The sequence below is a fragment of the Mastomys coucha genome, unplaced genomic scaffold (assembly GCF_008632895.1).
Source record: "Mastomys coucha isolate ucsf_1 unplaced genomic scaffold, UCSF_Mcou_1 pScaffold4, whole genome shotgun sequence".
Lineage (NCBI taxonomy): Eukaryota > Metazoa > Chordata > Mammalia > Rodentia > Muridae > Mastomys > Mastomys coucha.
This window is the reverse complement of record NW_022196910.1, coordinates 43,094,920-43,120,269: the sequence shown is the minus strand read 5'-3', so window position 1 is coordinate 43,120,269 and position 25,350 is coordinate 43,094,920. Positions and strand designations below refer to the sequence as shown.

The window sequence follows — 25,350 nt, the reverse complement described above, 5'->3', positions numbered from 1 at the left end:
TGACATGAATGTAGAGAAGGCTTGATTTCAAGAATTGAGCATCTTTAGGATAGAGCATGATGGGGAGGGTATTGTAGTTTGAACATGAAATGTCCCAACAGACTCATGTTTAAATGCTTGGTCTCCCACAGGTAGAGCCACTAGGGAAGGTGGTGAGAAATTTAGGAAGTGCAGCCCTGCTGGAGGAGGTAGGCTATTGGGGCAGGCTTTGAGGCTTTATAGCGTGGCTCTGCTTCTTGTTCAGTGCCTCCTTCCAGAGTGTGACCAGCTTTTCTTTTGCTCTCTTCCCAGCCATTATGGACTGCAGCTCCTATGACTGTAAACTACAATACCTATTCCATTCCTTAAGTTGCTTCTTGTCCTATATTTTGTCACAGCAATGATCAAATTAGTATAAAGGGTCTAGGATAAGTTATGGTTTTAGGCTTAGATTATGGGCATCTTGGCATTATTCTCTGTGACATGGATGATTAAAAATAAGAGGAATTGTATAGCCATGTATATAGAGTATAAACAGTTGGCTATTACATTCTTATGGAGTATCTGATGAGTCTGTTTAATGATAAAAAGATCACTAGAGTTCAAGAGGGTTATCTGAGCTAGAAATGTGGATTTGGGGATCTCTGATATATAGCTTTGAATACAATTATCCAATGGACTTAAGTAGAAAGTAACAAAAATAGTTTCTTGAGAATAGCAACAGTTAAACAATACTGAGGTTAGAATCGTCTATGCCAAGTACCTGCTTTTTGTGTATCAGTTTCTTCAGAAATTGAAACATTCTATCTTAGAAGGAAGATCCTTAACTAGAAAGAAACAACTCAAAACAGCTTCAGGAAATTTCATAAATGTAGCAGACTGACTAGGCCCCTCCATCTTAAGAGTAAACACTAAAGGCTGAAAGACTCACTCTCAGACAAACCAAGCTACAAAGAAGACTCTGAGAGTGGACCAGCTTCCCAGAAGAATGAGATACCCATGAGGCTGCCTGGAAGAGGTTTTGGCTAACCAAGTCACTTGAAAATGACAATGTGTTGTAGTTCAAGGAATGGTTATGTGCCAGGTTCCCAGCTATTGTGAGCTATCATCCATGCCAAGGTGGTCTTTGGTGATGCAACTGTCTTTGAGTCATTTTCCTATAAATAATTCCCTCACCCATATTCCTCCACATGAGGACTCCAAAAACTCGTTGGTTCACCAATGTGTTTGGCGTTAGTTATTCATACTTTGGTCTGTCATGGGTTTCCTATCTGAGATGAGTGAAAAATCTCATCACACCCATGACATGATCTCTGATAGATACAGCAAAGCAAAGTAGATAAAAATCCTTAAAGGACTTATACTTCCCTGTACAGAAGGGGAACATAATAAGCAAAGTAAGGAAAGTCTATTTATGTGAAATATATGAGCTCTGAGAAGGTTGAGGGGCAGATGGTATCAGTTTGAGAGAGAGGAGTATGAAGGAAGCTATCAAGAGAAATTTCCACTAAAAAGGTAACATTTTATTAAAGAACAAGATCTCAAGTCATGGGTAGGTTAAGCCACGAATTGGCTTTCCTTGGCAAAGGAAAACATATGCAAGGTAAGTAGATTATTTTCTAGGAATAGAGACTAATAGGAGCAGAGATAAGTTTAAATATGGCAGAGAAGGAGAATCCTGCAGATCTTGGGCATTTTAATGACTGTGTTTAGCTTGAGTAATCTTTGATTTTGGACAACCAAGGGTACCATATAATCTGAAAATACTTCTCCTGTTAGTCTGCTCATTTTCTTAAGCATACAATTTCTGCAAATGACTTCCGAGATACTTATGGCTCCATGAAAGGAAATCTGTCCCTTTGGAAGACTGGGTAGATATGCTATGTAAGTCTTGGAGAGTAAAGGGACACCTTTGAGACATACCCTGAAGAAATGTGTGTCATTCAGAAAGGATAGCAGCAAGGACAAAGTGTCAATCTGAATCCAAAGCCACCTTTTCCTGTGCTGAGGAAGATCATGGGTTGAAGACCACCTCTTTACTGTCACAACATTCAAATGTAAAAAAAGAAAAAGAAAAAGAAAAAAAGAAAAAGCTTTTAGATGATAACTTTTGAGAATATCACAAAAATTACTCCTTGGCATTGAAAATACTACCACATTAACATAATCTCCTCAAATGGAATATGACTCACTGGGCAAAGAATGAATGAGGACTGAAGTAAATAAGAGATCTGTGGATCTTCCACACAATTTTTTTCTTTAAGAAATCTTCCCATTGACATGGTTTTTGGTTGACTCTTGGATGTCTATGAAGTGCGCTTTTAAACTGGAATTTCCTTGTTACATTGGATCAAAGAATAAGGACAGCTAAGGAAAAAGGATTTGTCACCACTAACACAATGGTGTCTTATTCTATTAGATCCAGTTTTGCCTAAGTTTCTAGCAACTACTTTGTGAAGATATTACTGATGACATCTTAGAATGCTCCATTAATGGGAGAATTTGGCTGACGGAATGGGATGTTAGTGTTCTTAGCTTTATTGGGAACTTGAATTTTATGTAGTGTACAGTAATAAGTCTGGAAGCCTGTGTTTTATTTTTCCAGACTATGTTGTCAATTGGCACTACTGCATCTTGCTATTCATGCCTTAAGAAACTGGATGGACAATAAGTGTGATTTGTTTCTTTAGATCTGTGGCAACTAGCTGTCATACCTCCTTCAACTTCTCTACCAAGCTATGAGCTAAGCAGCTTCTTTGGCCTTCCTTACCCAGGAGTGACAAGTACATTGCACTGTACTCCCTTCCCACAGACATTACAAACAGATCACAGTTTTCCCCCTATTGAGGCTGTCAGGACTTGAGGTCACCATGCCATAGGCAACCATACCAAGTAATTGGAGATGGCACTCATGTGAAAGTAATTTCCAGTCTTATCATTAGAGACATGCCTATGCCCCAGGCAACAATTCCCAGCACAGCTGAGAACACTTACAGCCCATCTCATTATTTAATTTACCCCATTTGTGGAGCATCCTAAGATACCATCATTTGTGCCGCCATAAAGTAGTTGCTGGCAACCTGGGTATGACTGATATCAAGCAATTAGTTTTTCAGCCAGGCAGCTAATGTGTATGGGTGTCACTGTCCTTTCTAAAAATAAAGTCAGCCTCTGTCCTAGGAACATGGCTCTCTTTACAGGAGATAAACTCAGATATTCAACAAGTTAAAGGCTTGGAGGCTTCTTGATCTTTGATCTCCTAGCCACTTATTTTCTTATTACCTAAGTCTGTGGGAGCATAGATCAAGAAAGCCATATTTATCTGAGTTCTGATGAAAAGTCCAAACAGTATTATTAGACAACTGTGATACATTTTAATCTGATGACAGCTTGTGACCCACAAATTGCTGTTTAAAATTAAAAATGAATCCAAAATGAAACTGGCAAGACAATTACAATCTCAGACCTGCAATCTGCTTTGACAAGACACCATTCTAAAGTACTGTATTAAACACAAATACAATTAATGTATATGTAGCATTCTGCAATTGAAACCTGAAATCTATAGCAAGTCACCTGTTGCCTTATGAAACTAAAATTGGTTGGATAATCTTATTTTTAATCTTTTTTGCATGTTAAGAAGCCAAAGTGTAGAGTATAGATTTTCTTTGGCTTTTGTAATATACACTTTGGCAAAGGCCCAGACATCATCAAGGGATACAGACTTCTCAGTTTCACCTCTAATGAGCAAATGTCTTCTATTTCCCTTATCCCCAGGGTGCATCCATAATAAATTAGAAATGTTTTCTACATGCTTAGTATAAAGTCTATTTATAATTTTAAGCTTATGACTACCTAGTATGCATTAATTACAATCCTCAACATTTGTTAATACATAATTTCCAAGAATAACTACACTGATTATTTTACCAGCTAATTAATTACTTAACTTGGTGGCAATGAAAACTTTTTTTGACAATGGTTATCTTTGTCAATTGTATCATTAAATAGTATTGGATGTAAAACAATAACATTGTTTATGCTTTCATCATATAGTCTAACATTAAATAATTGTATGTGGCAATGAAAAGATTCATTATATTTGTTTGCAAATAATATACTAACCAAGTTATAGCTTTTTCTCCCACTGGTTTTCAAGATACCAGAGAACCGCTGGACACCACACAATGTAATATTATAATTATAATAATTAACATGCATCCTTAATTATAGCTTAATTATAGCTTTATTGTCTCTATACATCGTCTGTTTCTAAATTCACAATGCATTTAAATAGCAATAGTCAAGACAAAAAAAGTACTACATTTCACTTCCATTATTGCATACATGAAAAAAAGCACTCAGTCTTTTGGAGCACTATCACAAGGGTTGCAGTGTTGTGTGTGTGTGTGTGTGTGTGTGTGTGTGTGTGTTAATGGTCACAGTAACATAATACACTCCCACTCGGTGTACTTAGAGAAATGAATGTGTGTGGAAGAAACTCAAAGAAAAGGTCTGTGCTTGCTACAGGGATACTGCATGGACAACTGCGGTCTCGGCAGAGTTCCTAAAAGCCTCTCTGCCATGTTTTATTTTGGTTCCCGTGTGTGAAAAATCACACAGGGTACAGTCCAGAGAGCCTGTCCCCAGTGTTAGAAGAGCCAGGTGACATGGAGTATAAAATTCCTAGGCACTTTATCAGCTTTACATCCCTAGAATTAGAAAGTGATTCTTGTGCCCAATCTATTTTTATGTATTTACACTCTCGCTGTCTCCTATCCAATCTATCCTGGAGTGACAGTGATAACCCCTAGGCTTGTCAGCATGGTTGGGTTTTTCTTTTCTGACTGCGGATACTGACCGTGGTGCTGAAATAGAGAGGAGCCTCCCGTGTGAAACCTTTCCTTACTCTTATTGGTTCAGAAAACCCGAGTGACAAGAGCAGGGGCCAGAGCAGCCTGGAGCAGCGTTGTGAATAAACTGTGCATTTGGCTCTTAGGGGCGGAGATGCAGACCATCAGGTTACAGGCAGGGCATCCCCGTGAGCGCTAGCTCGCTACACTGGGAGACCTTAGGGATGTAGCTGCTGCAGTAGAAAGGGCTCCATGCAGCATCTCTTTTCCTGTAAAATGTGCAACCAAGTGCAAAGCCTAGAAGCGCAAGCAGAAAAGCTCAATGGAGGGGGAAACAAGTCTATATTCACATTTCAAATGTTCACTCTTCGCCATGCAAGATAAAGAAGAAAGAAGAGCTGAATTTAGCCTAAGTTTTCAGCCCTAGCCTTCCAACAGGTGCACTCTCTCACCCCTCAGACATTATCCCAAACCTTCTTCTGCTAGGCAAGCTTTCCCTAGAGTCCTTAAGCATGTGCTGTTTCCCATCTCCTCCTCAGCTTCAGCTCTGAACCCCGCAAGCCCTTACCTGCAGCGTGAAGATTAAGAAGCAGGCACAGCGCAGGGAAGCCGATCGCTCTCCTCTTCATAGTGTGTGCATTGAGGGGCAGAGGAGAAACTCCACCGCAATCCCACTTCAGGTAAAGTGCTATTTGAGAGAACCACTGCCGAGAGTCCTTTGATCCCGGGCATCCGATGACAGGGTCCTCCGCTTGGGTTCACAGAGCAGTCTGTGGCATGCCCACAGAACCGAGCACTCGCTTCGTCTCCCTAAGGGGATGGGGAGATGCGAAAGTAGGATGCTGCGGGAGATGGGGGAGATGGCTGGCGGGGGCAAGGCGCTCAGAAGAGGTGAGAGTTTGGCCTTCTGGAAGCCCGCAGCCGGTAGTGACAGTGGGGTGGACTGTGGTGCCAGTCTCCGAGCCAGGCAGCGTCTCTGCTGCCTGTGCAGCTAGCAGCAGACCGACACACCGAGGCACTGAGCATGCCCAGCGCCGGCCCTGGCTGGGGAGTTTCAAATCGAAATTCCACCTCTCCGGGTCTTAGCTGAGGCTTCGAGGGGAGCCAGCTCCAGGAGTTGGGGGGAGGGGGAGGAGAAGAAGGAGGGGCTCGAGGCTAGCGTTAGGGACCCGAGTTCCTCCTAAATCTGGGCGTGGGGAGGAGTGGAGTGGGGCGGGAAGAGGCGGGGCCAGGACTACTGAAACCCAAGGAGGTTTTTTCCTCACATTTTGATTCACGCATGTACTCAGCTCACTGTTGCAACTAAATGTTTTCAGGCTGACCAGTTTCCCAGTATGTCCCCACCCTACTGAAGCATAGGCAAACAGTGAGTTCTGGCCTGCTTGGGCAAGTATTCTCACTTAGAGCTTGCTGTGTATAAGCTAACTGGATATTCCGAGAGCGCCCCCTTCTTGCCAATTAGCTTACCCCAGGCTTCTTTCTTCCAATCTTTGTACTTCCACTAGATTCAAGCACTGTAGTGCTGGAAAACAGGGAGGTTATACTTACAGGGTAAGTACGTGTAATTACGCCCGTGTTCTTTGAAGGAACGGGATGGTCTTTGGTATTTTATGGAAAGAATTATCTAAGGTTCTATCATTTAATTAAAGAATTAATATAGTTGGGTATTTTGGTTGGTGCGTGTCTGTTCACCACTCCCGTGTCCCATGCCCTTGGAGGTCAAAAGGGGTGGTTAAAAGCCTAGAGCTGGTGTTATGGATGATTGTGAGCTGCCATGTGGGCGCAGGAATAAGAACTGGGTCTTCTGGGAAAGTAACAGCTGAACCGCTCCAACCTTTTCATCTTAACTAGACTTTTTTGCTCCAAACCGGTATCTTTAATGAGACTCCCACAGTGTGCAAATATATGTGCTTTTAGTCCCTTTATCTAAGATAGTAGAATGGAGATCCTTACCAATCTAGAGACTAATTGTTCTAAGCCCAAATGTCCCCCAGCCAGGCTCCCTTCAAGACTGTTCAACCTTCTGTTTCTCTCCGCAGGTCTCCCTGCTACCTCTTTGGCAGCAGCCCTCACTCAGACCATTGCCACACAGGATAAACTTGCTCTCATTTTTTTCCAGAAAGCTCCGGGCTAACCTGAGATGATAATGTTCTTCCTCTTCCTCTCTTTTTGAGCACTGCCACATTTTTTTTCTTTCTCAAACGGTTCATTTATCGGTGACACACATTTCACCAACTCCTTGAGAAGCACTGAATTTTGCATTAACTTAAATTGAATAAAGTCGTGCTGGCCAAATACAAGGTAGTAATAAGTGCTCATTGAATTGAACTGCACGGCCCATTCAGTGCTTTCTTCCTGCATCCCATGAGGACTGAGACAGCTAATAGGAAACAAGATAACCAACAGAACTGAAATTAGGACCGACCTCAAAGGCTCTGGGTGCTCAGGCAGTATCACCTATTTCTTTTATATTTTATTTTATCGAGAGCTCTGAGAGACAAGGCCAGGAATTACACTCTAACAAGTGGAGCGCGAGCAAGATGACATGTATTTTTAATATCTTACCATTCTCTCTGTCCTAAAAATAGAAGCATAAAAAGCATCACTCTTGCTGCTTCTTTGGTTGTTCCTGTGACTGTAGTGGGCTCTGCCTCTGTGGACCAGCGTTTCACTCAGACTGTTGTAGTCAATCTTTTCTGCAGCTTTCCCCCTTGCATCAGAGTCTCCTTTTCTGTTTCCATTTGCCATATTATTTTCTGATATACAGACAATTATATTTCTATAGTTTATATTCTCTCATCCACACTCCTTGGGCCCTAGGATACAATCTCTACAATGACAGTGTCTTAGTCAGAGTTTCTATTCCTGTACAAAACATCATGACAAAGAAGCAAATTAGGGAGGAAAGGGTTTATTCAGCTTACACTTCCCACATTGATGTTCATCACCAAAGGAAGTCAGGACTGGAACTCAAGCAGGTCAGGAAGCAGGAGCTGATGCAGAGGCCATGCAGAGTAAATACGTGGATGTTACTTACTGGCTTGCTTCCCCTGGCTTGCTCAGCTTGCTCTCTTATAGAACCCAAGACCACCAGCCCAGGGATGATCCCCCCCTACAAGGGGCCCTCCCTGCTTGAACACCAACTGAGAAAATGTATCACGGCTAGATCTTATGGAGGCCCTTCCCCAACTGAAGCTCCTTTCTCTGTGGTAACTCCAGCCTGTGTCAACATGACACACAAAACCAGCCAGTTCAGATGGAGATTTTTTGTTAGCTTTACTCAGTTTATGTAACCCAGACGAACGCCTCACACAGCAACCATGCTCAAAACTAATAAAGGTCATGTGGATGAGAAGCTCCAAAACTGGTGGGCAGCCTGGCTGGAATTCCTACTGAATTTACCTCTCAGACACACTATATACTCATGCTTAGAGGTAGAAGGGGTAAACTCCTTCTTAGCTATGATTCCTGGTGTTAGAGCTGGCACATGGATGGAGTCAGGTGGGAAATAACATCAGTGTGCTTACAGGAGGTGCATCTCCCTAATTTTATTCCTCTCTAAAATAATTTTCAAGTTTACATAAATGTCCAAGAAGACAACATGACTACAGTCTTGAAAGCATGCTGCATCAGTGCCAAGAGTATTTTGTTTTTCAATAGATAATTTCAACCTTTACTTTGGTGGGGGAGGGAATGTAAAATTTCAATTAATATAATTGGTTATGACTTTGCCAGCAAGCAGCCTGCTAGCTATGTACTTTGCCTAAGGCTACAGGTAGCTGAATGAAAAACCACATGAAAATTTCTTTAACAGGAAAAAAATTTTCCATTTTGACTAGAGTAGTTCAGAATAGTAAGAATAACTTTAACTAGGCTGTTATTTTGGGACCTGGATATTCATTATTACTTTCTCACCCCCCCCCAAAAAAAAGATAGGTGCATGAATGCTTCCTCACCAGTTGAGAGTGTCCCCACTCTACGTTGGGTGGCTCATGACCACCGGTAATTTCAGCTCTAGGGACTCTAACCTCCTCCTCTGTCCTCCAAGAGCACCTGTATACAACACATGGCATACACATGAGTAATATAAATCTTTTTTAATTTAAAACATTTTTCCTTCAATAGAGTGTGATCATTGTTTCTCCTTTTTCATGTCCTCCTTACCTCCTCTCCCATCCACCTCTACACCTCTCCGTCTTCTGATAAGCTTCCATGTTAGCCTGCATGTATAGAGTTGAAATCATCCACTTAAGGTATCTTTCTTGGAACACTTAAAATGGATAAATCAGGTTTATTGACTGGGTTTCTTATTATTCAGGTTTCCATTATTTGAATATAGTGATGGATAACATTCTCTAAAACCTTCCTGCATGCCAGTCTCTGTCCTAAGCAAATGAATTCCCAATCTAAACTTTCATAGTAGTCAACTCAAAAGTAAGCAGCTATGGCTAGCAGAAATCTAAGTATTTCTTTCCAATGTAGGCATTGTTTATTGTTATGTGCTGCCATGGAAACTGGTGTGTTTCTGACTCTCTACTTTGGCATTATATACCTTGACACTAATCACATTCAGAAATTTTGATACCAGATAACTCTGACAAGTTATCTCACAGTATACACATATACATACATATATATATATATATATATATATATATATATATATATATATATATTCACATTCAGATGTTTAGTGGTAGGCAGCTCACTTGAATTAGGTAGATGGTCAAAGATAGGGCAAGAGACACTGACCCTAAATGTCAGTAAAACTCTGCTTTTAGAAACATTCCATAGGAGAATGAATCATTCCTTATGGTGGTGGGCTCTTGCCCTAGAAATGCCCTTAAAAAACTGACTACAAGCTATGCTTAGAAGAACATGTCAGCAGGTGTTTAAGGTAGAATGGAATAAATGATTTCTCTGTAGATGCTGGGGAAAGAGATGAAGTTCTATAACAAGACAAGAATGTATTAGTAGACAACAAGAAATGGATTGAGTCTAGGTAGCACATTAGCTTTATCTTTGCTCTACATGAAGAGAAACACTAAGGGGTTGTGGTAACCAGTGTAAGGGGCATGAAATAGTTAAGGAGATGCAGGGGCTTCCTATCCTGTGTGGAATCCACAGCTACCAGTGACCAATTCCTCACGGGGACTTATAGTGGGTTGACCCCACCCTGTCCTTCACAAAACCTCATGAGCAATCTCAAAGACCATCTTCTTTTGTTTGAGAGGCATTTCCATGAGAGGCAAAAAGAGTAGTCTTCAAAGTAAAGAACTGATGTGAGTTGAAGAGTATTTAGAGCAAGATGGCTCAGAATGAAAAGTAATGGCTTGGAAAAGTATGGTAAAAGACATTATGTTTAAATTTGTGAATTTGCCATTAATTAAAAAAATATTCTCCAGCTGTATCAAGGCAGAGCCATCTACCCTCTTCATAGAGAACACATGAAGAGGAGCACTACTACTCAAAGAAAATAAGTTACCACCCTGTGCTTACACAAGAGCTGTGTGAAGTATTGATTTATTTTTGGAGTTGAGGTGACAACTGAAGCTTAGTGCTTGATCCAACCACTAGCTAAGCTGTCTTTGAGCTCAGGTCTTGTGACTCCTGATTCTGTGCTGGTACTATCTGGGCTGAATTATCTGTTTAGTGATACAGCTTGCTTCTCTTATTCAGCCATAAAGGATGAAATCCGTCATTTGCAGCAAATGCGTGGAACCAGAAGATGTTAAGTTAAATAAGCTGGACACAGAAACTAAATAACTAGATTCACCCATGTTCACTTATGTAATATGGAAGCTTAGAAAGAATTGAACCTGACTAATGAATACTGATTAGGGGAGATGAAGGATGGTCTTGAGAAAAGGATTAAATGGGAGTCAGGGGGTCTGGATTTTTCCAATGCACACTGTATGAATGTGCTGAAATACCACACACAGCTCATTAATATTTACAATTAATAAATGCAGATCAAAATAAGGCTAAAAGTTATTGGGATCATCTTAAGTACATAAAATAGTACAATAGTTAACTAAAAAGCACTAAAAATTCCAAAATATGAGCCAGAAAATATTTGTTTCATCTTTCTGCTTTCAAAAACAGACTTCCATATAGAAAATCACAATATTATTTTATAATGTAACATGACTCTGGTTTTGTTGAGGTTTATATATTTGAGTTATTTGACATATATAAAGGTACATATTCTAAGAAACAAAGACATATGCTATGTGTGTATACATATGAATGATTCTGTTTAGTAAAATACAAAATAATCACAGGATATGCTTATAGATTTTGTTATTCGTTCACTATTAAAATTTTATTTCAAAACTTCCCTTAGATCTAGCTCTTGGTAGCAGCACATCATCTGCTCTGTCACCGCAAAGGTCAGATTCATCCAAGATGTTGGTAAAAGATTTATTTACAAACCACTGACTCTCCTGTATTAGCTCTCTGTCCATCCCAAGGCATTCATCAGACTGCACTTAGGCTATCCATCATCCCAGCCCACACAGATCCTTCTAATGTTGCTTAGACTAGCTACTTGGGAATATCTAAACACATGCTGTGTGCTATTCTTTTAAACCTCCTTTAATGCCACTCTGGAGCTACTGGGACTGGAAGAATATCCAAAGGATACAGATATAAGTATTCAACCCTTCGATCAGTCTCCATGCCAATTGCATTGCCTTTCCACATAACTATGAGATGATCTAATAGTGTCCCCGGATATGAGTCTCTATGTTTCTCTGACTGGCTGCATGCTTTCTCCAACTAAGATCCAGCTCTATTCTATTCTCTTTCCCATATTCCTTCCTTCCCTTGATTCTTACAGATAGATATATGTCTACAGTCGTGAATGATGTAGTTTGTTAGTCTATAGGACTGAGTAAAGAGATGTTTTCATGATAAAATATCCCCGTTAAAACATCTATATCTGTAAGGCATAGAATGTTGAGTTAGAAAAAAATCTTACTAAAAATGTTCACTGATTGTACCATGACCTTTAACTCAAAGAATTAACCAGTATTCTCTGTGTAAAAATAATTTTTGGTTTATTGAATAGAAAGTACAGGTTCTATCTGCGCATGGCAGCTCACACCTGCCATCCTAACAAGTGAAAGCCAGAGGCAAGAGGATTGGTGTGAGTTTAAGACTAGCTTGGACTATGGAGTGAGATCCAGTCTCAAAAGGAAAAACAATGGGAGTAAAAGAAACACCATGTTCTGGGGTACTATTAGTATTCAGCAAATAGAGCAAAAAATATGGTTTTAGCTGCTGTATGATATGACACATTACCTATATTCTAAAACAGTGGGATAATTTGATGAATTCCATTTATACAACATTTGATTTTAAATAACTATACTAACCCACATTAAGTACTTGTGATAAGCCAGAGGTCTTTTAGACACTTGGGAATAATAATCCAAATAGACAATGATTCTGTTCTTTATAGATGTTATACTTTAAGTAAATTGATAACTGTTGAACAACAAATGTAGAAAATACATAAATCTCGTTATTATAGTAGACATTTCTGTATATAGTAGAAATTAGATTTTATATGGTAGAAGTTCTACTGTAATTCCTATTACAGTAAAAATAGTAGAAAATAGTAGAAAAAGTAAATTAAAGGGAAAGGAGCCAGGGTCAGGGGTTGAGTGAGAGAAAGCATGTAAATATGAAGAGTTTGTAGATTAAGTGAATGATTAACATGGAGCCATGGGAAAGTGTGCACTAAACAGAGACAGAAGTTGATAGCAAAGGAAATAACTGGGTGCCTGAAGAACTTTCTGTAGAGATGGAACAGCTGCAGCACAGGATGCCACTGTTCCATAGATTTGTTAGCCAATCCAGAAAGAACTGTCTGTCTGTCTGTCTGTCTGTCTGTCTGTCTGTCTCTATCTCTATATATACCTATCTGTCTCTATCTATTCATCTATCTATCTGTCTATCTATCTATCTGTCTATCTATCTATCTATCTATCTATCTATCTATCTATCTATCTATCTATCTATCTATCTATCTGTCACTGTATCTATCTATCTATCTATCTATCTATCTATCTATCTATCTATCTATCTGTCACTGTATCTATCTATCTATCTATCTGCCACTATATTTACCTATCTGTCTATCTATCTATCTCTGTATCTATCATCTATTATCTACATCTATCTTTATATCTATCATCTATATTTCTCTCTATCACTATATCTATTATCTATCTATCTATCTATCTATCTATCTATCTACCATATATCCATAATGTAAAGAGAAATCCAGCTGTCCAAGTGCCAAATCAAAGTAAATGATCATTTTTTCATCAAAAATGGTATTAACTCAAATTTCACTGATTTCAGGCTACAATAAAACAAATGTGAGAATAAAAACTAAAACTGTTAACAAGAGATGATTGCTACATAAGGTTAACTAATGTACTAACTTAGGATTCTGCTCCTCACTCCATGCTTTCTGTATAAAATATTTTAACTTTAAAATGTGGAAACACGTTGTGATACTTTGTTGATCTTAAGAAACTTAGAGAAGAAGTATGTAGGAGATGCCTGCATTGTCATTAAGTGCTTCTTCTTCAAGTGCAAGGACCCATTCTTGGTCCCTAGAACCCAAGTAAGAATCCAGGCATGTCAGTATAAGTTCTTATAATCCCAGATATAAAGACAGAGAGACACAAGAAGATCTAGGCAATCTTGAGGCCAATGAGAGACCTTATCTCAAAGATGATTGGGATACCTAAGAAATGTCACTTAACATGACCACACACATGGTCAAATGTACTCAAGCACTCAGACACAAACACTTTTTTTAAAAAAAATATAGAAGCTTAGAGGGCCTGGTGATGTAGCTCAGTGGTGGAGCACTTGCCAACCATATATACAAGGATGTAGGGTCAATCCCAAGTACTGGGTAGGAGGAGTGGGGAGAAAGAAAAAAAAAAACAAATGTATGTGCTAATTCCATACAAAAAAATTCAACTCAGTGTATTATGAATTAGAAATCTAAGCAGGATATGAAAGTCAAATCACCTAGCACTGTGTTCCCAGCTGTCTACTTGGCAAACCACTTCACAGTATTTAAATGAGGTATCGTTCAAATACTGGAGTAATGATTTCACAACTTTCCTGGCTATATTTGTTATAGTGTTAACATAGTTCAAAAATGTAACTTTGATTTTTTCAGTACTTAGGGATATGATAGACAGTAGTCTCATTTTATTTTTTAATCAATTTTTTTACATTTACTTTCATGTGGTAAATACCAACCAAAACACTATGTTGTCATTAGTACAAATGGATAAAAAAAAATAAACCATCTCTCCTGCAAAAGAGTCATCTGGAACCTCTAATCTTAGAAGTAGGCTGCTTTAGAAAAGCAAGCAATCTAGTCTCTATTTGACTTCAGAATTTAAATTAAATTCACATTTTATGTTAAGTCTGTGACAAAAGTGATGATCAGAGAGATGGGAATATGAACTTCTTTCAAAACCAAATTCTGTTACAAATATGGAAATAAAATCAAATGTAACTACCCAAAAATAAAATACATAGAAGCCAAACTTTACCTCTCTGTTTTTAGGAAGTAAGCCTAGCACAATGTTTCTGAATATTACTCATCCAAATGATTTCCCTTCACTCCTAAGGCACCCATTCTACAGTGCAAAAGAAATTTAGGTTTTTATTATTCCAACAATAGACAATAGAGAAACAAAATAAAGCATGCCTATAGATTCTATCAGCTGGTGATAAACATAGTTAACATTTTGGTACACTTTCCTTCTCTTGGTCCAAGCTCTGGTTGGATATTTATCTTTTCATTCATGTGAATATAATTAACATTATTTTTAAATAATTGGCATTGTATAGTGGCTTTGAAAACTATGTTTTCACCCAATAGTTATGTAGGAACATATTTTCATGTCATTTTAGATTGCTCACAGATCTATTTTAAATTGTTGCCTAGCACTGTGTATCCATTATAGTGTTAGCCAACCAGGTTTTCTAGAGATGATTCTTATTTTGTAGAGTTATTCCTCAATTAAAATGATCTACTTTACCATAGCAAGCAAAGACATGGAAGCAATGTCTACTTATATCTTTAAAACACTTGAAAACATGAACTAAAGATAAGACTAAATTATTTCCAGTGTCAGTCTTAGTGCTAGTGAAATCGATCTTGCCATTAAAAGGAGACATGCTTATGTGGCAAACCAGACAGACATATGGGACATCAGAGACACTGGGTCTTCCCTCAATCACTACCAAATCAAAAACTACCTGAATGTATTTGTTTAAACAAGTCTCTGTGCATTTTAAGAATAATGACCAAACTCAGTGGATGGACCAGAACCTTATTATCTGTTTCCATTATCCCTGGATAACTTAGTTGGATAACACTGAAATCATGTTTAAAATACTGTTGAGTAAAAGGGATTGTAAATATGAATGTATAAATGTATACAATTCATTTATATAAATTTATATAAATGAATTGTATAAATATGAGATACAAGCAATTGTTATATTTCTTGTTTGCTGTTTGCTTTGAAACAGGGTCTTATGTAGCACAGGCTAACCTTGGACTCTCTGTGTAATTAAGAATGACCTTGAAATTTTTTTTATATAACTCACACTGAGTCTCTTCTTCGACAGTTTTATTCACAAATAAAGTGCATTCTTATTGCTATAATGCTTCTAATCTTCCTGCTATGGCTACTATAGCCCCTCCCTTACAAAGTTCCTTCCATGTCTTTGGGGTTTGCTGTTGTGTTTTGTTTGTTTTTTTAATATTCATCCATTGGAACCAGGTGGGATCCTCAGTGGATAGGTAATTGAAGTAAATGACCGCCCCTCTTCCAGAGTACATCAGTAGCCAATAGTTCAACAGGGACAGACAAGACCCCGTGGACATCTTCCCAATCCATGACTAACTGATAGTCTTGTGCAGGCCAGTTAGAGAAGTCAGAGCTACTATAAGGTTATGAAAGAATCAGCTGTGGCAAGCCCAGAAGAAAACATCATTGCCCTTCTCCCTGTCTTCTAGCTCTTACATTTTGGTTCTTTCTCTCCCATTATATATTTGGTTAGCTTGCAAAGTAATAAGTTTATGCTTTTTTTTATATGTTTTTCAATTTGGTTAAGCTATAAAGAAAAAAATTATTTTATGAAATTTCCATTTAAATGGATAAAACAAGTAGTCCTAAGCCCAAAAAGATAAATGCCACATGTTCTATCTCCTTTGTAGACCTTAGCTTCCAATCTTTAGCTTTGGGTATTTAGCTTGGAGCATATCTAGAAGTAAGGAGACTACAAAATGAGAGCTTTGGGTTGGGGAGCTTTAAGGTAAGGGAGATAGCGGAGAAGAGATAGTATGAAAATAGAGAGTGGGTATTCGAGGGATGGAAAATTTTAGCAAATATGGGAAAGGAGAGACAGCATACAGCATGGGGAAGAGACAGGGAGTTAACCAAGACACTAGACTTTTGATCATTATCCTACCTTAGTGTTAAGATGACATTCCACTTATGTGGTCCAGGAATTGAACCCAGGGTCATGCACGTTAGGCAAACACTCTACTAAGATATACCTCAGCCCATCAGTAGTGGAATTTAATTATATTTAAAATTATTTTTATTCATTCCTGATTTTTGTTCACATTTCTAAAAGGGCAACGATGCAGAAACATGCTTGCCTCAATATCTCTTCCTCTTAAAATAGCTGTTATGAGTGTGTAACCTATTACTCCTAATCATGTGTCTAAACTTCATCATGGCTGGAGAGTCTGCTCTGTATGATTTCAATTATTTTAATATGTAAAAGCCATCATACACCCACATAATGGTCTATTTAAGTAATATCCCATATGCTTAGTGAATTCTGTGTCACGTTGAGTATTTTAGACTGCCGAGTGGATGCATGATGCTGTTCATGTTCTCTGTATCCTTATGAACGTTTTATCTGCTTGTTCTGGTTCCTGAGGGATGAGAGCAGAATTCTGCACCTGTGCATATATGATTGCTCTCCCTCTCAAGCAGTTTGACTGGATATATTGTGAAGATACTTTATCAGGTGCATTTCAGGTTATTGTATCCTGCTAGATAGCCTTTGTTGTAAAGGTCAACCTCACTGTATTTTTCATAATATATAAGATGCAAATGAACTTGGTCACTGCAGTTCAGTATGGTGGGATTATCTTAGCTGCAGGTCACTGTTACCCAAGGCTAACACAGTCAGGCACACACTAGTCAGAACTGGGACACTGAAACTGCAACACGCTCTTCTTGATTTTTCTTCAGAAGCACATTAAACTCATTGAAGAGATCTTGGAAATGAACACAGTAACTATTGCTTCTACTTGCTTCATAGGCCCTTAAACAGCTCCTAAAAATTAATCATGTGTGATAATATTTATGTCTCATTGTCTGAAAAATGCTGAAAATCTTTCTAAGCCCATATTAGATACCCCTAAAGATTTATTTGGGGAAGCTGACAATAATCATAGTTCCTCTGCAATTTTGTCTTTTCTGCTTTACTTTAAAAAGAGAAGATGAGCCTTCAAGCTTTACAATGTGCCAGAATCATTGCTCCCTCCCTTGGTCAATCAGAGCACTATCCACTGATGTCCTCAGCTCCATGTCTGCTTTGACCACCACATACCAGTTACCTTGGTCAGCTATTTCATAAATGTGTGACACTGGTCACTTCTCTGAAGACAAGGGGTGATCAGAGTCCCATGATCTGCTTTCAGAAGGGTTGTATCTAACTACTGGGAGCTGCTGGCAATCTGATGAGGTTGGATGTAGGCAGTGCTGTATTCTGTAGGTCATTTGGGAATGTTTCACAAGCAGGCATTTGCCATCCATTGGGTGCAAATGATCTCTCTCTGCTGAAAGTTTGCCATTGCACTTTTGTTAAATAATTGACTCAGTGAGGACAATGGTGATATTCCATCTAGGTATTTAACTGGTGAGTTTTGAAATTCTTAACCATGGCAATCCTCGCTGCTTTGTTGGTGCCACAGAGATTCAAATGCTGTTGTTATTGATTAGAGGGAAAGCTTCTAAAATGACCTGATCCCTTTGTTTCCTAGGGATTTTTCTGCTGTTGGGTTTTACCAAATTCTAGAAAGTTACATCCCAGTAATAGCCCAACATTGGTAGAAAATTTTGATACAATTGATATACTAGTACCTGTGTGTTGGAAGTTAGTACCTGTGTATTGAAGGCTAGCACTTGTTTGTTTGTTTGTTTGTTTGTTTGTTGATTTATGGAGACAGTGTTTCTCTGTATAGCCCTGGCTGTCTTGGAACTCACTATGTAGCCCAGGCTGACCTCGAACTCAGAAATCCGCCTGCCTCTGCCTCCCAAGTGCTGGGATTAAAGGCGTGTGCCACCACCGCCCAGCTCACAGCACTTCTGTATTGAAGGCTAGCACCTGTGTATTAAAGGCTAGCACTTGTGTATTGAAGGCTAGCACCTGTGTATTGAAGGCTACCACCAGTATGTTAAATTTATGAAACTTGACTCCTAATGTGTATAGTAGAGGATTGCAAATTCAATCATCAATAGGAGGAGAGGAGCTCGTCCCTGTGAAAGTTCTGTGCCCCAGTGTAGGGGAATGTCAGGGCAAGAAAGTGGGAGAGGGCGGGGTGGCAGGCATGGGGAAGTGGGAGGCAACAGGGGTTTGTTTTGGTTGTTTTTGTTTGTTTCTTTGTTTTTTGGAGGGGAAACTGGGAATGGAGAAATTTATATGTAAATAAAGAAAATATCTAAAAAAAAAGTTGTTTGATATAAAACAAAAAAACAAACAAACAAAAAACCCAAACAATTATTGTCATAACTAGCAAAACAGTTTGTTCTTCAGGACACAGAGGAATAGATGGAAAACCCACTCACCACAATACAATTTGGATTACATTGTACTTAATCAAAACAATTATTGGTTGTATCTGATGAGCCAAACCATAGCTCTTTTAACCTAGTTCTCAATGTCAAGCAGAGTTTCCATATTCTGGATGGAATATTTTTGATTTCTCAATGTACACACATATTCTCTCCATTCCCAATGTTTTTGATGGACTTGTATACACCATTCATTATAATTGTTATTGTATGAGTCTTTCAAAGAAAGGTGCAGCCTTTTATTCATGTTCATTGTGGCACCTTGCACAATACCCAGCACACGAAGAACTCATTGATCCTTCATATAAATTACTAATTCTTTCTCTGTTTCTCCCATAGTAGTTTGCCAACTCCTTGGAGACAGTATGTCTTGGTGCTTCTCAAAATCTTCAACACTTGTCATAACATCTGAGATACCCTAGGTACTGATAAACATCTTCTAATTAAATACTACACATAGTAACAGGGTTTGAAATATACAGTATGTATGTATATATATATATGAGTTTCTTATAAAACACATAATACACACAATTAAATAGAAAAACTTCACGTGTCTGACAGCAATAATATCTGCCTGGAGATGGGAACCATTTCTTAACCTCCCTTTGAGTCTTGACTCAGTAAGAATCAGAAGTGAGTTCATTAGTCAGCTTTTAAATTTAATAAAAGGTATTAATATACTTATGTCCTATATACCCACTATGATACACATACACAAGTCATGTCTTATGTACCCACTGTGATACTCAACTCATTTCCTATTACAGACCAGAAACATTCGCTAAGCATTCACTACCTATTAAGGGCTATATGAAACAGTGAGAGGAAGATAAAATAAAAGCATCAAATGAGCTTCCATTGGTGGATAAGATGCTATAATGTGTAAATACTAAGGGTAATGCTGACATACTACTTAGTATTTTGTGAAGACAGGAGCTCCTAATCCAACTTCGGGTGATGTCTGAAGATGGAAGTTGCTGATATGGTTTGGTGGATAGAGGTGCCTGCCATCTCATATTTAGTGGAGAATACCTAAGTGTTTTATATATCAGATAACGTTTCACGGTCTTTAAAACAATTAGGTATACTCCATTAAATATGAATTTGAGAAAAAAACCTTAAGAGGTTACTAGGTTTGTACAGTGTGAGCAGGGCCAGTATAAGCAGCTATGCCGAGGAGTAGGGGTGAGTATACTCTAGCACAATGAGAAGGTAAAGTTGGCGTGATTCGGTGATGGGGGCTGATGAGAAATGCACACTAACGAGCTAAGTCAATGATGACTTCCATGTTTCTGGAGAAGTATAGACCATCAACTAAGAGACAGAAGGTGTGAACACATCCGCCTGTTCTTTATATGCTGATTTTGAGATACTGTTCAAGGGCAAAACCCTTCTCTCTTGCCTTCAGTTAGAACCAACCTCTCAAACAAACCTTGTAAGTTTTCTGCAAGCCAGTTCTTAAACAACAAAGGATGCTATTCATCATAACTCACTGTCAGACAGAGAACGGGTAGGAGCATTTGTTCACAACAGTGATTTTCCACGCATGCTGGGAAAGCAGAGAGCAAGTGTGTTGAGGTAAGCTTACAGAAGGGGCCAAGCCGGCTGAGCACTAATGGAGAGCCACAGATGGTGAGCTGTGTGTGGCTGGTGCACTCTCCCTGAGACACATTATAAGCAGATCGATTCTCTGTGCATGCCATTTGGACAATACTTGTGAGCACTTTGATATGTGTTTTGATGTATATTTGATGTCGGTTTTTAATGTATTTTAGAGTAAACTCTCTGCACTGCTGGTTTTTTTCCTGTACCCTAGAGGGATGTTATTTGTGAATCTTATTAAAAATTAACATGAATCTACTTCCCACATTCTGACTGTCATAGATGAAGAACAACCTATGTTGATATGCACAATCCATTCATTGATTTCCAGGCCTAGTTGTACTAAATAGCATCTCAAATTATGTGATGAATCTGAGCAAAGCTTGATGATTTATCTAGTGTCCTCTTTTGGCATACTCATGGACATATGCACTCATGTACACATATCTGTATACAGATACCAGGCATACATATAATTGAAAATATAAATAAATCTAAAAACTGCGAAAGCTGAAGTAGAAAGAATATACGTTTACAATCTGTCGGAAGTTAATCCACTAAGGTGCAGTGCTGGGGGCTTTGTGCATTGCTAACCCTATTTAAATATGTGTTCAATAAATCCTTGTTTCCTACTAAGGCAGGCAAATATTTGTAACAAAGAAAAGTTCCTACACACCACAGAGGAAAATTTAAAATATTTAATTTAACAAAACCCAAAGAAAAGCCAACAAAAAACATGGTAGCAGAAAAGAGTTCATATTGTAAGTAGAAAAGATGAAATTATTCTGAACCTGAAACCCAACCTAGACAGTTCTAAGACTGTGACCTTTAACAGTCAAGCAGTCATCATGACAAACTCATTCACACAGTTGGGCTGGACATAATGAAGTGGGCACTTTATTTCAGACTCTATCTTTAGAAGACAAGACCAGGAGATGAATGGGATGCTGCTTAAGGACCTGTTGGGATACTATGGACACCTGAGAAGCCAGTGAAGGATGTAACGCCATTATTGAAGGCTGAGTTGACTAACATGGGACCACAGGTAGGGGCCAGCATGTGCCATGTGCTTCAAAGTATGAATGCTTGCAAGAGAAGACACCAGAGTTAACTTTGAAGGTCACATAGGAAATCTGCAGAATCAGAGGAAGCTCTAGAAAATGCACCAACACATAAAGTAGTGTCATTTATCCGTGGTGTGTGGCATCAGAGCCAGTTCCAGAATAATCACCGAAGGGAAACAACCTAGGAAGTCTGATCTGGGAATTTTCATCTACAACCAGCGAGAGGATTCTTGAGCCAAGCATTAGAAGCCAACATAGACAGCCAAAAGGGAATATGAGAGCTAGTCAGAGGAGGCCTGAAAGCAGCAGGGCACATGGGCAAGCTGGTACACATCTAGACGAGCTGTGTAGACAGCGGGAAAGCCATGATGGAAAGAATCAGCACACTGGCAATGTCTGATAGCCAGCAATGTGGGACATTTACCTGGCACTCAGTAGGTTCTCAACAGGGTGTGTGGCTGTTAACCATTCATCTCTTCCTGTATGTGCCTATATGACCTATATATGGTTCATCTAATAGTCAATAATCTCTCAACTGTGGAGAATCTTTTAATACTACATATTTATACACATAAGTACAACAAAATCATTACCTTCAAATACCTATCTTGGTGGTGGATTTAGTTGTTAAAAATAATGTGTTGCTCTTGTAAAAAACCTGGGTTTGGTTTCTACCCCCCCCCAATCCCCCAGTGTTGACGATTCTGTAACTGTGGTTCCTGGGGATCCAGTGCCCTCTTCTGGTCTCCATGTGTACATGTGGTAAAAATGAATTTATAAAGAGATTCCAGTGCACATAAAATAAATAAATCATTTAAAATATTTTTAAAATCTTATATTTTTTGTATATTGCTGTATAACAAAGCTACTGTAGAACCAAGAGTTACAATCTGAAAAGGATGGAAGGGAAACCTTTCTAACACAGCCCACGCAACTCTCACCTTGAAAGCCAGGTCAGTCATGCTAGATCCATAATTTCATATCTTTCTTATCTTTAATAAAAAAACACCTGACAGATAACCTTAAAAATTATCATACTATAAGCATCGACTTCAGAACAAAACATCACCTTACAAGCATGGCAAAGGAGAGAAAGATTTAGTGGTTCAAACACTAGAACAAAAATAATTTTTATAGTTTAGAATGCCCTGAAAATTTAAAGGCCACTTGGAACTTTGAGGGCTGAAAGAAGAGATAGAGATGATCTGGTATAACCTTCTCCTGTTGTGGATGGAAACCCATAAAATGACTCAATCCAAATATTTTATGTAAGATCATGCTATACCCTCTCTTAGGTTCTCCTAGCATTTCATATCTCCAGTAATGAGAATCTGCTCTCTTTACTTTGTTCTAGACTTCAACCTAGAATACCTGTCTTTCCAGATCTGCTATACATTTATTGAGTAGAGCGTGAAGATAGAAGAAGAAGCAAGCTATACTAGTAGAGTCTGACAACTTTTAGCTCCATCACAGCTATGTATAAACTATTCTTGCATCCTCTTTAAATTTTATTTATTATTGTCCAAATACTGTAAGTGGAGGCAGAGGCCAAAGTCTCAAGTGGAGTGAGGACACATTCATGATCCATGAATGATAGTGTCATGGATCCTGTCCTGGTCTTAGGAAAGAAGGGTATCCTCCTATTGACCTCTGCTTCTCTCAAGTAGAGAATGAGCTACGTTTTTCCTGTGGGGTGTATGAGGCCTTAGGTTGTTCCACAAAAGGCCCCCTCTACCTGGTTCTCCAGACACTGGTATCTGCATCCAATGTTTCTCTGGAAATAAAGCTTTTCAAATCTCTTCAGTCTGTCTCAATTTGGAAACTTCCCTTCCCTGCCTCTCCAAAGCATGAACCCTGATCTAGGAAAACCTTATTCCTTAAAAAAAAAATTAATTAGCCTTAGTAATTACATATGATAATGGGTTAGGTCATGGCATTTAAATATATATGCAATATTTTGATAATATTCATCTTCTCTTATTATGTCCATCGATCTTTTTTCTAAAATCCCTTTTCTACTGTCAGGTCATTTTTCCCCAGAAATAACTATCTGGAAAGTGTGGGGTAGACTAGTCTTGGCCCCTATGATTCCTTCACATCTTATGGTTTCCTTTGTAGCTTGTAACTTTTTAGTAGTCAACTTCGGTTTTTTGATTTGTTCCTATCAGGTGCTTTTTTGTTTCTATGTCATTCTGTTGTTCATGCTTCTTCCCCATGGCTTTATTTTCCTTTAAGAGTTCAGTATATCATTCTCACCTTTGATTCTGCATCCTCCACTGCTCTCTCCCACCGCAACCCATTCCAGTCCTCTCCCTGGCCCTTGTTATTATCTGCTCGGTCCATAGATCAGACTTCAAGGCTCCCATCTTCAAATCATTAGAACTATCATCTATAGGTCTCCACACACCTTCTAATCTTCAAGGGACTACTTTTCCCCTGGACCACCCCACATTCACAACCATATTTCTTTTGAGTGACACAAATTTCATCAAGGGCACACTGAACTTCTGGGGTTAACTGCAACGTTTGCCTAAATAACATTTTTCAAGTTGTCTGTAAAATTTTCATTTTCCCCTATCAAATGATCATTCTTTGATCTTTTGTTCTAGTGTGTATCTGTTTTGGTCTAAGGGATTTTATTTTCCATTCTTTCCCAGAGACCTGGAGCCACTATCTAGAGGAGACTCGTTTCCCCTCGTGCTTTTGGGGATGCAGTCCATCAACATGGAAAACAGGACCTCAGAATTAAATTATATTTCATAAAGCATTCTGGCACTTGATTTTGTTCTTCAGTGAATGTAGATCTCTTAGGATTTATGAGCTCATTAGCCCCTCTTGTTTCATTTTCTGCATGGCCCAGGTGTTATGGAGACAGTGATCTTTGTGGGATCACCATTTTAGGGAGTCCCTTGTGCTTGTTAAGAAGACAACCACTGTGATGATAACACTGGAGATGCTTAACCACGGGGCAGCAAGTTATAGCTACCCTGAGGCTCCTGCATCCTGTAGAACTCACAGGGATGCTTTGACAGTGCTGTTTAACAAATGGTATATTCTGAGAATCCTCTCCACAGATGTAGGATAGATACAATAGCAACTTTTTGCAACATTGTCATGTTTTACTCTTATACTCAATACATTCACTAACAAAAAAGACTACAATAGTACCACTTACTCAGTTTAGACTTCTTTCCCTTCAGTGAAACAATTTCCTATTCCAAATGATTATCTATTTTGTCGGAATGATTACAGAAAATGCCTGTTTTTCACATAATGCTCTAGGTAAAGAAAACTAAGAAACCCTTTTAGTAATAAAAGCACCTGAAGTGCACTAAGAAGGTATACTTTGTGAGAGTGGGTTATATTTTCCTTTGAAGATATGTTTAATTTTTTTATGAAATTGGCCTCTACATGCATTCATGAAGGCCTGTGCCCTTCTTCTATATAATAAATAAACAAACAAATAAATAATTTTTAAATTGTTGGATATTATGGTGAAATAGATATGATGTAGACAATTATCTGATGTAGTAATTGTCTTCAACTATCCTGTATTTACTTTCATCTTCTAAAAAAAGGTTCTTTGGTAACACTTCAGCTAGATTACATACCTACCTCCCCCCACAGGCATTGTGACTAGAATAGTCTCATTTCAATGGGTAGGGCTGCAGAGTATTCGCTAATTGCTCCATCTTTCTCTAATACTCACTGCTGACTAGACATGAGCGAATTATTCTGCATAGCCTGTTTGTTAAGTGAATACTATTGCCATGCCCATTTTTCAGATGCAGAAATTGGGGTTCATGCAAGCTCTTTGCATAATTTGTGCTGCAAATAGCAAGTAAGCTTAGCTTAGCTGCTCAATTCTGAACTGAAAGTAACTTCTCAGAAAGCAGAAACCAAACAAAAAGCAGTACGTGG

General features: G+C 38.6%; 1 protein-coding gene and 1 long non-coding RNA gene across 2 annotated transcripts in view; one reads left to right on the top strand and one right to left on the bottom strand.

Annotated features, from left to right (window-relative positions):
* The window catches only part of Ptprr (protein tyrosine phosphatase receptor type R), a 263,483-nt gene extending 257,466 nt beyond the window's left edge, over positions 1 to 6,017 (bottom strand). The window contains exon 1 of the mRNA XM_031349554.1: positions 5,401 to 6,017. Within this exon, the coding sequence (XP_031205414.1) occupies positions 5,401 to 5,461 (61 nt within the window). The 5' untranslated portion in view covers positions 5,462 to 6,017. The remainder of the gene's footprint in view (positions 1 to 5,400) is intronic.
* The window catches only part of LOC116076007, a 79,880-nt gene continuing 59,855 nt past the window's right edge, over positions 5,326 to 25,350 (top strand). Inside the window, exon 1 of the long non-coding RNA XR_004112778.1 lies at positions 5,326 to 5,512. This is a non-coding gene — a long non-coding RNA (uncharacterized LOC116076007). The remainder of the gene's footprint in view (positions 5,513 to 25,350) is intronic.